This window comes from Poecilia mexicana, unplaced genomic scaffold, assembly GCF_051168715.1.
Source record: "Poecilia mexicana isolate PSO_F unplaced genomic scaffold, ASM5116871v1 scaffold_1, whole genome shotgun sequence".
NCBI classification, from domain to species: Eukaryota; Metazoa; Chordata; class Actinopteri; order Cyprinodontiformes; family Poeciliidae; genus Poecilia; species Poecilia mexicana.
Genome location: NW_028263370.1, coordinates 12,250,664 through 12,267,277, shown reverse-complemented (window position 1 = coordinate 12,267,277; position 16,614 = coordinate 12,250,664). Strand labels below are relative to the sequence as shown.

At 40.2% G+C, this 16,614-nt stretch overlaps 1 protein-coding gene across 2 annotated transcripts in view; it reads left to right on the top strand.

Annotated features, from left to right (window-relative positions):
* zcchc7 (zinc finger, CCHC domain containing 7) overlaps window positions 1-16,614 on the top strand; it is a 55,015-nt gene that overhangs the window by 32,892 nt on the left and 5,509 nt on the right. For both annotated transcript variants that reach the window (XM_014980897.2, XM_088004673.1), the window contains exons 4-7: window positions 1,580-1,647; window positions 1,898-2,035; window positions 2,139-2,309; window positions 5,057-5,092. In XM_014980897.2, coding sequence (XP_014836383.2) covers window positions 1,580-1,647; window positions 1,898-2,035; window positions 2,139-2,309; window positions 5,057-5,092 — 413 coding nt within the window. The remainder of the gene's footprint in view (window positions 1-1,579; window positions 1,648-1,897; window positions 2,036-2,138; window positions 2,310-5,056; window positions 5,093-16,614) is intronic.

Sequence of the window (16,614 nt, the reverse complement as noted above, 5' to 3'; positions counted from 1 at the left end):
TTTGTTTGACAGGGAAGAGAGGTGATAACCTCCCTCTGCAGCCTCTCACCCGGGGAAGGGTTAGAAAACAAGGAGAGGAGGCAAAAGCAAAAGGAAGGAGGGTTGAGCTGCATAGCGATAAGAGGGCTGGATAGAGAGAATCTGAAAGAGGACTGGAGGAGAGAAGGGTGGAAAGGAGAGTGTAATATTTGATTATGGCTCAAGGCTGTGTGTTTATCCAAAGGCTAAAGACTGCCAACCAGCTAATCGCGAGAGGTCGATGTGTGTGGGTGTGTCTGTGTTCCTGAAAGCATGTGTGGGTCATCGCTATCGGCACATAATTTTATGCCGGCTACACGTGTCTGTGTGTTTGTGCTTGTGTGAACGTTAGGATTTCTGGATGTCGGTTACAGTTCTGTGGGCCTGAGGAGAATACGGCGCGCTCCCTCAGGGTGCTGTTAGTGCCACTCTCATACAGATGTGCCGGGCTGCCATTGTGTCAGTTTCACTGTGGGTTAACGTGTGTGTGTGCGTGTGTGTGTGTGTCCCCTCTGTCACAGGAAGCAAAAGCCATCCCACAGGATTTAGAGTTCCTAACAGGGTTGTTTGGTTTTGTGGAGTTTATACGTTGTGGCTTGTTTTGAATCCTGATTCAAATGTGCAGTCACATATATTTTTTTAAAGATTTATTTACTGGCACCAAGAAAAAAATGGCCAAAAATAAAGCACAAATGGAAAGGACACAAGTTCAGATACACCAGTCTAAAACCTGAAAGGTTTGTGGTTCTTTTGCGCATCTCCCCTTTACTCTAATGCCTCTCAATAAAATCCTGCATAACCAGGTGCCACCTAATTAGTTAAGAGTATAAATGGTCTAATGTCACTTTACAGCTGTTCTGCGAAGGCCTCAGAGGACTGTTGGGGAACGAATATTAAAAAGTATGTGACATAACAGCAAACTCTCCAAACCAGCTATCAGAGCAGTAGACAATAGTGTGCTAACTCTGGAGGAGCTGCAGAACTCCACAGCTCAGCCTGGAGAGTCTTAGTCCTGCACACATAAGGTCTTCATGGATCAGTAGAAAAAGGAAGAAAACTTTTCTTTCTTGCCTCGTTTATGGAGGTGCAGATAGATTGATTAAGACTGGGAAAGAGATTCACCCTCCTGCAGACCAGTGACGCTAAATATATACAAATGGAAAGATTTAGGTCACAACATTTTCACATGTAAGAAAGGCCTGCTGGAAAAATAGCTCAACTTTCTCTTGCAGTGAAAGTTTGTTCTTTAAAGTACCGACTCGTGTGAACCAAGTATTTAAAAACATGTTTGCAAACCATATATTCTCTTATTTCCGCTTCACAACCAGTCATTACTTTGTGTTGGTCTTTTCACTAAAGCCTCTGTATTTGACATTCAGTGTGACAATCCTCACTACTCATCTGGAGTAAATACAAACTATCAGTGGTATACATAAAAAATAATTAAATACAGTTGAAAAAACATCCAGCCCTCTGTCACTTTAAAATGTTTTTTTGTTTTTTGTTTTTTGCATAAATGTTTGTGCTGCAATTAATTAAACATTTTTTTTCTTTTTATCAGATGCTGACAAAGAGGAAGAAGAAGAAAAAGAAGAAGGAAGTTGGATTGTTTCAGAGAAAGATAAGGAGGTCGGTGCTGATTACCAAATTAAATTAATTAGCTCGCGTTCATAGTTTACTGTCACATTAATCTCCTTTTGCTTTCTGAGATTATTTTTTAGTTTCCTTTGATAAATAAAAATAGTTTGCCGTGAGAAGATTCCTATTTGGATTTTTCCGATGTTTATGTCGTCCCTTTCTTTGTATGAATTAAACATTTAGGTCTTAATGTAAAAAATGAAATGTCCAACTCATAATCAGTCTTTTCTTGTCGTTTCAGGCTCAGATCTTTAACAAAGGCCAGGGTCCCAGGATCGCAGTGCACCGTATGTCTAACCGATACTACACTGGGAAGAACATCCAATGCAGAAACTGCAACAAGACAGGACACCTGTCAAAGAGCTGTCCTCACCCCAAAGTAGGTTTGCGCTAATGCGATGTAGCACGGCCATCTTGTAAATAATGAACCTAAAAATGCAAGCAAACTTGCTAACTGCATTATGCTAATTGTGTTTCTGCAGAAGGTGACGCCTTGCTTTCTTTGCGGCTCAATGGGTCACCAGGCCATCACATGTCCGAATAAGCACTGCAACAACTGTGGGCAGCCTGGACACCTCAGCAGGTTCTGCAGCGAGAGATCTTATTGGCACAAACAGTGCCATCGCTGCAGCATGAGGGGACACTTCTTCGATGTGAGTAGAGAGCCATGATGATTGTCTTTTCACTTTTCTCTCGAGATGTTGCACTTATTTTCAAAATGTTGTTATCCAAACCAACATATCCTTATTTAAAGGCACTGAGTGGACCAGAATGTTAGAACCAGTGGAAAGTGCCTGTTCCTGCTGGTATTGCTGTGTTTTTGGCTGAGTTGCTTCGATACGTTGAATTTATCTGTCATACAGATCATAGAGTGATCTCTAAGCATGTCTGGTGTCCCTAAGCATGTTTCAACAGTATCATTGTTGTGAGGCTGCAGGACAGAAATGCGGCTTTTTGATGTTGCACATGGATCCATGTGCAACATGGATGTCTTATGGACCATTACAAATACAGAAACTGATGCATTTTGGACAAATCTCATGGTTCGCACAACATTCACAGGTGGTAGGAACCATTAAAGAACAATATGTCCTGAGTTACAAGAAAGGACTGCTGCATCATGGTGCTGATAAGACAAATGATCCAGGTGCTATCAGGTTTCCAAACTAAATTATTGCCACTCCATTTAGTGATAGTCAAAGGCATCTCTCTGAAATACTTCTTCCAGTTTTTACATGACATCTTAATGCAGCATATTCATATGGATTACACAAATGCATTAGTCAATAAGCTGAATTAAATACTGAATTAATTACCTGTGTTGATTTCAAACCGTCTTCTCTGTCTCGATGCAGTTTCTTGTTGTTTGACCTCCATATTCATACAGTTAGGCTCAGAGTCATCTCTACAAATTTAGATATAAAGTTATTTTCATTAATCCAAGATTTCTAATGGGAAGTAACACATGCATGTTCCTGAAGATATTTAATAAAAATGAAGGCATAAATTATTTGCGTTCTCCTCAATAATTGATGGAAAGGCCTTTCCTTGGTGTTGCAGCAGTCAAACCTTTATTAAAGTTGCTGTAGTTTCCTGTTTCCTCTGGCATTTTCTGATTCTTTGAGGATGGAAGGCCTCCTTGCTATCACCCTAATCGTTCTCTCCCTCCACAGGACTCTGGCTGGTCCACTTGAAATCATTAATATTGCTTCCAGTCAGAAAAAAAGACTGGCCAGAGCTAAAATAATATTTAACATCTAAATCTGCCAGCCTAATTCCACATGCTTTAAAACACTGTGTTGTTAAAATGGACATAACGACTCGCATGCCAGGGTTGTCAACTAGGTGAGCTCATTACCAATCACATTTACCCCCTCAGTCTCTCTAATCACCCCTCTTCTCAGTCACCAGAGGTCAACTCACATTGCTGCTCACATTAATAGATACTTAAGTAATTAGAACTTAGGCATTCCAGCTGTTTGTGTGTCTGAAAGATGCAGTTAAAGACCATTAATGACAATTATCACAGTGCTCCATCACTAGCTGAGCCATTTTTACACAAATACTACAGGAGGAGGAACTGAATGGAAGAAGCAGTCTGCCGCTGCCCTCTTTTTCTTTTTTCTGTCTCGGTCTCTCTCCCTCTTCGTCAGTCAGTCATGTACTGTGCTCTGTGTGATGGATGAGTAACCAGGTGAACACCAGAGGGAGAGGGTACACCAGGACACACACAAGCCAATTTCTCTTTCTTTTTTCCTCTCTTTCTGTCTCTCAAACTCGTCTCTCATCTTCTGAATCAGATCCTTCTGTGTATCTCCCTCTTCTCACCTCTTCTACACATCACACCACAAACAGCACAAGTCCAAAGATGTGCTCTGAAATAATTACCTCTCGCTTGCAATGCACAACTTTTCTTTTTTTCTTTTCTTTATCTCCCCTTACACTCACAAATTACGCTGAACATATTAGTGTGTGTCTGTTTGTGAGAGAAAAAGAGTCAAGTCTCAGTCCCCTGGGCCTTTCTGTGTCTCTCATTAAAGACAGACGGTTGATGGAGCGCGAGTGTGTCGCTCGCCTCGCCTGTCGCCCTCGACAACAGCACACTACCCCAGCGGTTTGGAGGGATGGAGCAAATAGGAGGGGGGGAAACAAGCGGCGGGGACGAGGGGTTTGTTGAAGGAAAAAGCTAGATTAAAGGTGGAGAAAGATGCAGCTGTAGAAACCCATCGAAGTTCTTCTCTGTGTTTGAGTCCAACCAGATCCAATTCCCCAACAAAAAACGCTTCAGGAAAAATGTAACTCCCTATTAATGGCATTTTATTTAATATAAAATCAGTCGAGGACCTCTAGTGTGCAAAGACCAAATTAAGATTGGCCTGTTTCACCTTGAATCTGAATTATGTCCTCACTCTGTAGGTATGCAAGTAGATAAATCTCATTGCCTGCGGCGACTGGGGCATTTTCAATTTCCCCGCGGGAAGCGGCGGTGGCGGGTAAAGGATGCCGGAGTGCTTGGGGAACAGCGTGGAGAAGCCCCAGAGATAATGCTTTATCCACACCAGCAACAAAACAACCAACTGACTCACTGACTGTTTCTGAGTGACTGACGGCACACCAGCACCGATACAGAGAGCACTTCTGAGCAGGTTTAGGGAAAGATGTGGGAAGGGACTGAGAGATTCAGAGTGGAAACTGAAAAACAAACCCTGGTATTATTTTCCTGTCTGTTAGTCAGGATCTTTCAGTTCTCGCTCTCACCTTTAACCCGTTGAAACAACAGATTTTAGTTTTCTTTTTCTGTATGCCTTCTGTTTTTACATGAAAGTGTGAAAACAGGATTGTCTTCAACAAACTGTTTTTGTGTAGAAAGTCTTTAAAAAGTTTCTTTATCTCCTTCCAGGATTGTCCAGAGATCTGGAGGCAGTACCACATCACAGTGAGTCACTTTCTTAAATAATTCAGCTCTGTCAAAACAAACGTTGAACTGAAGTCAAAAGTTTATCCACTTTTGCTTGTTGAATACCTGCCAGGTTTTGTCCATATGCTGCTGCAACGCACAGGTGTTTTTCTGCCAACAATTTCTGCACTTCCCAGCACAGGAATATATCGCAAATTGAAAAGGGGCCTTTTTTGCAGCAAATGTTTATTTAGAATTAAAAACGAGGCATAAGACAGCACTGCATGTATTTTAATAAAAGCAACTGTTGTTCTGACCATAATTCCAATAATTGCTGGCTAATTTGTAGGAACACTTTCTTATAAGGTCTCCAAAAATAAAACAAACTAACAAAAAAATCTTAATGAAAACCAGTAAAATAAGTCTTGGGGGAAACACACAAAATGTCTCCACCAAATATTAAACAATCCATTCGCTTAGATTAAACGTGATTGTGCATCAGTGCTGGTGTGATTCACTGTGGCCAAACATCCTCTCTCAGAAACTTCTGAACCCAGTTACAAAATTAACAAAATGTAGGCCTTAATTATTTAGTGGAATAAAAATGGTGCAGCGTTTAAAGGTTTTACTAAGAAAATGCAAAAGGTATGAATTTATCCTCCTTCACTCTGATGTCAAACAACCTATAGAAGTCACCGGACAGTCCAGCTGTTTTCTGAAGACCTTTCAGAGGTTTTTTTAAGAAAATGTTGGAGAACAAACAGCAGACCAAGACCAAGGAAGAGTCAGAGATACAGTTTTGTAAAATCTTAATGCATGGTTCGGTTAAAAAACAATAATCCAAACTTTGATCATCTCAGAACTACGTTTGGTACTACATTTGTAAGTAAAGTTGAAAATAGAAACCCGTTTTCTATTTTCCATTATGCTTCTAGCCACGTTGGTGACACAGCAAACATGTCACCAACTTAAAATTTTAAAATATAAAAATTTTGCATGCCTGCAACATAATACACATGGCAGAAAACTCACTCTGGGTAACCCTCAATACACAATCCCCGTAGAGAAACGTGGTGGTTATTAGATCATAAGGTAGCATGGATAGCTGGGCAGAGTTGAAGTGAGGATGGACGAAGTTAAACGCCAGTGGAGCAAAGTTTCACCCTCCAGCAGGACACAAAGCCTAAACATACAGCCAGATCTGTAATGGAAATGTTGATTGTTTATTAGCATGGCTTAGTCAAAGTCAGACCCAAATCCTGTAGGGAATCTATAATCTTGAAAATTACTGTACGCAGATGATTTCCATTTCCGCTCTTGAGCCATTTTGCCATGAAGAATGCAAATAGAAATCAGTGACGTGAAAATCTGGTAAACACACAACCTCAAAAAAACTTGGTTCTTGAGATAACTCAGCACAAATGAGTCATCTCATTTGTGCTGAGATAGACATGTTAGACATGTTTTGTCTAACATGGTGTTAGACAAAACATGTCTAACACCATGTTAGTTAGACATTTTGTCAGAAATGTAGAAACAGTGTTCCATTTTCCTTCTATTTGTCAATTACTTATTGCTTCGGGTTTGGTCTGTCACATAAAATCCCAATAAAGTACAATGAGACTTGTGGCTGTAAGGTGACGAGATATACTAGGTTTAGGTGTATGAATGCTTTTGTGAGGCCCGGTAGTTGTTACTGCAGCGGCTCCAATTAAAGAAGAGAACAGGGTGGTGATGGTGAATGGGCAGACTAAGCCAGCAGCTTTCTGAACCCAGAGTTTATAGAGCCAGCGACGCCGGGTCTAATCAGACCGGAAACATGTCGCATCTAAACACCTCAACCTGCTGGGAAACAACAAACATCCAGTGATGTTCAAACCAGTTCTTTTAAATCTTTTTGATTTTCCTCAATATAGTGCTTGAAACCAAGCAGTGTTGATGAGTTAAGATTTCATAAAAATGGAGTAATTTGTAGTTTTACGCATGTGTAATTTCCATTCTCTGTGAGCATAAAAATATCTCTCAAGATCAACTCAAATCTATACATTATTGAAGTGTCCACACATTTTTAAGAAGTCTTAAGCTGATTTATCAAAAATGAAGTCTTCAAAACGTCTCAAACTCACTAGAAAATGTCTAAGTTGGCATTAAATAAGATAATCACAGGTCTTGTATTTAATCTCCTATGTTGTTTATTTTTCTCGCTGGACTCTTCTGTCAGGCAAAAGTTTGAGTTGCATGCAGACACTAACTATCTGCTAATAAACCCTTGCTAGCTAGCTAGCTTTTTTCCATCTATCATTGGTAAATGTAAATCATCACTAGCTGGCTGGGCGACGTTCATCTTTGCCACTGTCTCACTTTTGTTGCTGAACAATACAATGCTATGTGCATTTGGTACGAAAAAGCTTGGCACTGCTATTTGAACCACCCACTTTTCTTTTGTACATTTCTGTGGTGATGCAGGTCTTAAATCTCATTCATAATGGTCTTAAAAACGTGTTTAGTTTGAGTTGGTGAAACGTGGAGAAATCCTGATTATAGAGGTTGACCCGGATGGCAAAAGTATTGAGAAAAAAGGCAAAGATCAAAGAAGCACTAACGTGTGATGTCAGTTGCACCGTGTGTGTGTGTTTGTTGTGAAGCAGTGTGTGAGAGAGTTGAAAACTGTGCGACAAACACACGGGCCATTAGTAAGCAGAAAGTTATCAGCCCTTTTCTGTGTGTCGGTGTGTGTATTTCCCAAATTTAAAAAGATAACTAATTTTCCTGGCTTGTTGTCAGTGTGTGTGTGTGTGTGTGGGGGGGGATCTGAGTGAGGGGGTGATATAGACCTCAGCCTAAGAGAAAAGAGCAGCTTGTTTGTCAATTAAAAGACGTGATAAAGCATGAAATGGGCTGCCAACACCACGCGGGACGAGGGGAGCGGAGAAGACGGAAGAAGAGTGTGTGTTTGCATACATCTTGCCGTGCACTTTGTGTGGATGTGTGTGTTTGGGGAGGTCTGTCACTCTCCTCTATGGAGATTAATTAGCAGGGGCTGTCTAATGAAAAGGCAGCATCGTTAGCACCGGGGCGGCTCGGAGGGAGAGAAGGAGTGAAAAAGAGGAAGGCGGAGGGAGCGGGACAGAGACGTTCCAGGGGAGATGCTGGCAGACAGGACGGGAGCCGACTTTAATTGTTGCTCGTGTTTTGGCGAAAAAAGCCGATTTTAGTTTCACCGAGAGCCACAGAGCAGAGGGGACAGGCCCCACGACTTCAGGTCTCCTGCATCTTCCTCGACGATGGAGCCTCTCCTGTGTGTGTTTCTGTGTGTGTGTGTGTGTGTGAGAGAGACGGCGTGCTTTAACGGGTGGAGGATTGTGACCCAGGTCTAATTGAAGTATTTAAGCCATTTAAGCACTGGGAACAGAAGGTCGTTACAGATCCAAACTGGCATGGGGGTTAGGGGCCCCGCGCAGACACAACCACACTTCCACACTTGCATACAAAGGGCTCCTTCTGTTTAAGACAGCCTCATTTTATTCATGATGCTGCTTATGACCCTGAACTCCCCAATGTGAGAAGGTGTGTGTGTGTGTGACTGTGTGTGTGTGTGTGTTCGCTTTGGGAGATGTGGCTCTGTCACCTTCCGCTGGGCTCAGCCAGGTGTGAAAAGGCATTCTGTCAGACCTCCCTGCTACCGGGTCCATTTATCCGTCCTTCGTTCATGTATGTGTGTGTGCGTGGGTGCGTGCTCGGTCCATTTATCTTCCGTGAGTGTATGTGTTGTCTTCCTGCACCTGGCCCTCAACTAACAAACTCCTCCAAACCCCTCAGTATAGACCACAAAGCCCAGGGGCATTTACTGAGAAACTACGATACTGACACACATGGACACACACAAGCATGCGCGCACGTCCAAATATAAAGAGCGGGAAATGGGGTAAAAAGAAAACCCGCAACATTTTCATCATCTCTGTCAAAGGGATCTGAACGTTTTTTTTTTTTTTTTTTTTTTTTTTACTTATTCAAAAAGACGTTTTCTTATTAAAGAACAGGTTGATTTCAATATCTCTTTTCGGCTGTCCCTCTTTTTCACGAACCCACACACAGAAACACGGCTGCAGATGGCCTGGTTTTACTTCTGTCTTTTTCATGCACCTTCTACATGGTGACGGCTGCAGACTCCTTCTCTCTTGCTCTTTTCATTCCCACTGAATACTGCAAACACTAACTGCAGATAGAAAAGCCACTAGAATACTCTGCTTCTTTCTTCAGGCTGAGCTCGTCGTCTTTTGGGTTTGCCTTCATGTCCCAAAATGGGAAAAAAGATTTGAAGTTGATGCATTTGGGCCAACAGTGGCTAAATGTTAACCTGTCCAGGTCCTTCTGTATGATCGCATCTACAATGCCTGTCATTTCCGTTTGCTGAATCGGTTTGTGCTTCCTCTGCGTTTGCAGTGGGCTTGCAGGTTATGTGCAGAACGAGCAAAAATGAAGTTTATGCCATAAATGGCAGATTGAATTAGTTTTTGAAGGATATTTAAACACCACTTTGCAGAGAATGGACAGCGTAGCTAAAATGTAAACATGATGCAATGATTAGTTTGAACTAAGTAAACCCGGAAATGTGATGCTAAGAAACAACTTTTATTAATAAGTTTGCTTTTAATTTTAATTGGTTCCTCAAGTTTCACGCTATTAGCAAAAGTATTTAACAAAAATGATCAGTTTGCTTTAATTCAAAACTGAAATGCATCAATTATTTATTACCACTACAAAAGTAATGTGGATTCCAATTATAGCCATATTGCTTAGCATTTATTTATAGATTCCTGTTCTTATTTGTTTAAAAATCCAGGTGTAAATTCTACTTCAGTAACAAGTAATGAGATAAATTTAAGTTGTCATTTGCGTGCAGAGATTTAGCTTTGTTCATAACAAATATACACAATAGTGAAAAATGCAGATTAAACAGCAACTCTATTGGCAGTTTTTAAGTAAACTTGTTAATTGTGCAAAATGTTATAATTTAGGATTATTGCTGAGTTTTCTGCTTAATTACTCAAGCTATCTGCTCATGTGGTGAACCTGCAGTCAGCCACTTAGCATTCCTACCACTTTAGCCTCTTGGCATGACATCTGTACTTTATCCTAAAGTGTTACTTTAGTTACCTTAATGGGTGACACTCTTTAAGCTTCCATGCTATCGCTTTCCAAACGTCCAACTTTCTTCCCTGTAAATTAGAAAGAATATGTGGGAGTAAGTAGCGGAGCCCCAGTAAGGAGCGACTGTACTCCAGAAAGCAGGAGCAGCTCTGCTTGCTCCAGAATCTTCTCTGGCATTTTATTAAAAGAATTTTAAAAACGTAGCAATTGGATGGCAACATTTTAGTGCTTTTGAAACTTTAACGTTTTAAAAGTTTGATGCCCAGTTGGTTCCTATGCGATGTTGAAATGTTTACATTTCTTATTTTCAAAGGCTGGATAATTTTGGAAAAAGAAAACTACATATAGAAAAATGTTTACCTTTCTAAACTTGATTCCTTCTCCCATTTTCTAAAAGAAATGGGTAACATGTATGAAATGTTGCTTTTTTAAAAATAGTTTGGTATTCAAATGACACCCTTTGTTTTCAATTAGCCACGTCACACCTTGATTTAAACATTTTAATCTTAGTGATTAGAAGATGATTGTGTAGATTTAGCCAGAATTTCAAAACTAAGGACATTTCTCTATATTAAAATGCCAGATAAAGCAGTATTTCAACAATTTTTTTATTTTTTTATTTTTTTACATTTTTATAAACAAAATAAAGGCATCAGACTTCATAAACTACGCTTTGAAGAATCTGAATTTATTGTAGAATAATACAGCCCAGAATTGGCGAGTCTAAGTGTTGAAGATTTTAAAACGGAGTTGATCTCAGCTGCTACAGATGCAAAAAAAAAAAGCTGTAAAATTGGCAGTTTACCAAGCTGCCGAACTGAAAACCAACTTTTATTCAGCGTAATGAACATGCAGATAATAAAATCTGATTACTGTACATTTTCCAGGTAAATACTTTGTAGGTCCGTAATATTTTAAAAAACAGAGGGGAGATTCTGGAGCTGTATTGTGTTTTCAGAAGAAAATTCTGTTGGCGCATTGTGTGTGTGCGTCTGTTTCAACCTCTTTGAAATCTGCAGTTTTGTTGTGTTGGCCCGGTAAAAACATTTCCAACACGGTTTAAAACAAGTTTCTGATAATCATTAGCACCAGAAACCACTAAATGACCATTCGAACAAAAGATAAGTATCAAAAATGATCAACTAGTTTTTTTTAAAATTACATTTCTGACAAATCAAAGCATCAATCGAGTCGATCGCTTCCAACAGAAAGACGATGAATGTCGATGATGGAGAAAAAGGCCAGAGTGTGGATTTTAGTGGCCGACTGTTTGTGTACTGACTACATGAAAGCCTCTCATGATTGTACATTCGATGCATGCATGCATACATGCAAAACACATTAACTGTTTCAGCAGCTCTGTCCTCTGCTTTCATAAACATGTGTGCAGAGTTTAGACTGAAGCGCCCCCTTCTGGTAGCTGGAGGAAGTGGGGAATTCAAACCTCTTTCAACCCACTACTTCTTGAAATCTGATGTGGCTTCATCAGATATTCATCAGATTTTACCTGGATCTGTTTGGTGTGTTTTATGCGCTACATGAATGTGAGTGAGGTATAGAGAAGGTGGGACGCTGAGGGAGGGGCTGGAGGACGGAGTTTATTAAACTGTTGGACAGAGACATGGAGGCTGCCTGTGAGCACACAGCTGCTGATAGGTACAGGTATGTCTGCTTGTGAACATTGATTGGCCGCTCTTTAGATAGCAGCGGTGACACCTGTACGCTGGTGTTTATCGATCGGCAGCTTTGCCGACAGTGCTGTGTGTTTATTGAGCGGATTTTCTCATCATGCTCCTATCTGGGTGGGTGTGCATTGATCTTTTCCTGAGGGACAGGTGTGGATGTGTGTAGTATTGCCCTTCTCCCGTGGAAAAAAAAAAACTATCCTGCCTGACTTTGAAATAAAGCTGTTTGAACTCTCCTGTTTCCCACCTGGCTGCCCTTCTTCACCCCATCATTCACAGCGTTTTACCTTTTTAATGCATTTCTGTCTCAGTAGACATGCTCAACTCACACATGCCCATTGTTAGGCCAAGGTTAGGACATTTTGTCCCTTAAATCCTCTTATATTCTCTCAAAGAAAGTGCTGTTAAATTTCTAATAAGGGTGAAATTCATGGTAACACAGAAGGCTCTTCAGGTTGTCAGTGTTAAATTAAAGCACTTGATTCAAAGGTAGGTTGATCATTTCTTCGTCTTTGTGGGGTTTTGGTGGAACAGAATAAATTGGGGTCAGTAGGACTTTCAAAAAGTCACAAAGTTACACACTTATTTTTTTCAATGTAAATTGACGAAGGGCAGATTTGACCCAGAGTCAACCTTCACTAACATGTTCTCAAGCGAAGCTTCATTCACCATTTACACATAAACCATTTCATATCCATGAACCAGTAAACTGTTTAATATCGTGTTTTAAGTATTTTGAGGAATTAGTGACAGTTTTATTAAACTAACCAAATCCCAGCTTTAATTTGACTTGGATGTATATAATTGTCAGAAGATTTTGCATTGCATCATGTTTCTATTGATTGTGATTCCGATCGACTCCCACAAAACATGACAGATTATAACCCTTCATCAGACCGAAATAATACCTATTAACTTCCTGATTGCAGATGTTATTTATAAGTCATATAAATATATTTTCTCACATTAGACTGAGTTGATTGGAGAAAATTACTTTAACTGGGTATAATTTGTTCCCTCTGTGTTCATTTAAATCCGTGTGGTGTTTCTCCAAGTTCATGAATGCCTTTAAACATCTTCTTTTTACCAAATTTATTTATTTAGAGGTATTTTACTGATCTTTATTTTTACTTAAGAGAAAATATAATGTTTTATGTAACATGTAATCTGTAGATTTAGATTGTGTAAAATGATTCAATGATTCTTTAAATGTATTTGCTGCGGGTTTGTTTTCGTCAATCCAAACTGTTGGGAGCGTCCAGTTGTAAACAGCAGAAGTGCTCTTCTCTTACTTCTGTGTAAGACTGAATCTCTGAATTCATCTGTCTGTCCCTAATGGGGGCTTGTGAAGTTAATTTTGCTTTCTGGGGATGGAGCGCCACTCGGTGGTCGGTCAGGGGAAATAACTCTCTGTTTCCACAATCTTCAGGAAATCCGTTTTCTTATTATTGTTAGACCTCTAACTGCATCCAAACCTTTTATTTTTTGTGAAATTCTAAATATTGTTTTTTTTTTTGGTTCATATTTTTACCATGATCTTTTTTTTTATTTAGATATATGAAAAAATAAATAAAATTATTGAATAGAAAAAAACGAGCACCATGTGAAAACAAATGAAGGAAAACACCAATCCCGGCTCTGAGTCCAACTGGCTTAATCACATTTCCTCGAGCCGAACCATTCTGGCATCAGGTCCTCTGTTCTTCTGGGTACAGCGGTTTGACCTTCGTTGTACTTTTCCCCGGTCCTCCTTTCTCTCTCTGGCTGACCGCTTTCATTCGTTCTTCTCTTAAGAATGTGCACAATTCAAATGGATTTCCTGTAGAAATCCCTTAAATCCGTTTCTGTGCAGAAAGCTGTTTTTGCTGCCTCATCATTGTACAGTACAGACTGTCCTGTCTGCTCCTCTCTGCCCTGTCAAAAGCCTCTCAGCTCTTTATTCGCCTCAGACTGAGGCACTAACAGCAGTGCATGCAGACCAGATAACAGCCTTGAAAGGGAGAACTTCTGCTGAGTTTTCCTCTGACGCTGCAGACATGGAGGAACATCTTGGTGAAATCGTGCATGTTCATCTAATTAGTGAAGCAAAGCAATGTGATCAATAATTCCCGTGATGCATTTCCCACATCTGGTTCAAGGTTTATGAGACCCTAAGCTGTTATTGGTCAGCTCCAGTGATATCCTTTTTGTAAAACTAGTGTTCATATGTAAAGGTTTTTGCATTATACTGTTAACATAACTGTTGTTATAGTTTACAACTGGAAAATATTAGCAGAATATATTCTATCATTATAAAACAATATAATACACCTTGATCTTCACATTGTTAATTCAAATACACAGCCCAGATAATTTCCGGCAGAATTAATCATTTTTCCGTATATTGATGTAGCTTTAAGTACTTTAACTATGACTAAAGAATTATCATATTAACGACAAAATATTTACTCTTTATGCTCTTCTATAAAACATTTTCAATGTCACTGAATTTTCTGTGTTTGACAAGTCAAGTGGTGAAACATCATTTTATCTTTTAGTATATCAGAGTGAAAAACTCCTGAACAAGAAAAATAATCTAGTAGAGTGAATTTAAATTCACTTTGTGTTGGCGTACTAAAAATATGAACAGGGTTAGGTACATGTTTTTTTGATTAATCTTGAATAATCTTGAAATTTATTTTTTCTTTTTGATTCAACACAAAAAATACCTACATTTATCAAAGAGCCTGAAGCTCATGTGTCTGTCTTGTATTTTCCTAAAAAAGAAAACCTGAACCTGAACTCAGTATTAACATGGGAAAGCTTCATGTTTCCCTCATATCTTGATCTGGCTTTGATTGAGCTAAAACTATGAATTTAGTAATATACAAATAATTAAATTCAAATAAAAAGGACAAACTTAAATAAACATGAACAGATTGCTTTGGAGGAAGACGGCATCCCATCTCTCTTTTTCTCTCAGATTTTCTTAAATAAGCTGTTGCATGCACACAGAGAACCATAGGAATGCACCCACAATGCCCACTCACACACTCATGCACACACAGGTGCAGTGTTATCAGAGGTCTTGCAGGCTTTGCAGGTCATTGTGGCTTTGTGCTTAGCAGGATGGTGTTGATTTGATGTAATGTTTGGTTGGCTCAGATGTAAATTTAGGGTTTAACGTCCCGCCTGGTGCCTACGCAACTCTGTCCATCTGTACGTAGCACATCTAAATCCCCGTCTCCAGTGCCCACATATGCCGTCTCTGTCTAAGTGGTGGGGAATAAGTGGGCACCTCCATATAAACATGGACTCACGCTGGCGACAGCAGAGTCAGGCTTGTGGGCTCAGCTTTTGAGCGCTAAGAATAGAAAGCGTACAACTTACATTTGAATGGGTTAGCTTGTTTCCTCTGTTCGACCTTCCACGGTGTGACCAGATTACCGCCAGCTCCTGCCCTGAAAGAAGGTTTTTCTCCAGAGGTGGCACCCAACCCTGCATCATATTATCACCACAGTTCAGAAGCGCTCTTTTATTTTTTTTTATACCGGTGAGCAGAAAATCTGATTTTCTTCAGAGTTGCTGATTCTGGATGAGATTCGTTCTTAGGAGACTGGTGTTATCTTTGAGTAGGATTTAAGGAGGATCTTATTTTGGTTCTGAAAGGCAGCAAGAATCAGATCCTGATATTTAGTCAAGTTTATTTGTATAGCACCTTTCAGCAACAAGGCAGTCCAAAGTACTTACATTAAAAACAGTCACCAATTGTGAAACAAACATTAAACATTACATTTTATCAGATGCCATCATCAAAGACATTAATGCACATCAAACATGTTTATCAGTGTTCCAATTACTACAAATCAAAGGCAACTATAAACAGATTGATTTAAAGGAACTCAGTGTTTCAGCTATTTTGCAGTTTTCTGGAAGTTTGTTCCAGATTTGTGGAGAAGTTGAATTGTGCTTTAGATGTTCCACCTCTTCTCCACCTTAACTGCGATTTATTCTCTTTCTGAGTAAAAAAATGAGAATAAAGGGGTTTAAAATTGATGCATCCAGTGCATTTATTATGTTGTGTCTTACCTTCCAGGCATTTCTTCTCACCCAGAGTTTAATCCCCTGTTTACCTAATATGTATATACTGGCATGCTTCTCTCCCACACAGCACAGGGGCGTGTTTGCTTTGGTATGAGCCCAGTAGTCCAATGTTGGGGAGCGGAGCTGCTGTCTATGATAAAGCAGGCATAGTTGGTCCCCTGTGGGTCCAGTAACATATGCAAACCTCTCCCCATTGCTGCAATAACATATGCAAAACACTGCTGCTGGCCCCGGCCCCCATGCTCCCACCAGATCCCACCCCCTCTCCTCTACACACAAGCGTGTTTGCTCCTCGGATTTTGTTTGATAACTGTGTGTGTGTGTGTGTGTGCGTGTGTGTGTGTGTGTGTGTGTGTGCGTGTGTGTGGGGGTGTGTGTGTGTGTTCCTTCAGATTGTAGTTTTTGTAACAGTCTGAGCTTGTGTTGGCCGAAGGATTATCACAGCTTTGCCACCAGCAGCCAAGGCAAGGAGCAGGAGTAGAGCAGGGCTTAGTCAGACGCGACATATGTGGAGGGACAACTGTGGGAAAATACATTTGTGTGTGTGTGTGTGTGTGTGTGCGTGCGTGCGTGCGTGCGTGCGTGTGTGTGTGTGCGTGCGTGTGTGTGTGTGTGTGTGTGTGCGTGTGTGTGGGGGTGTGT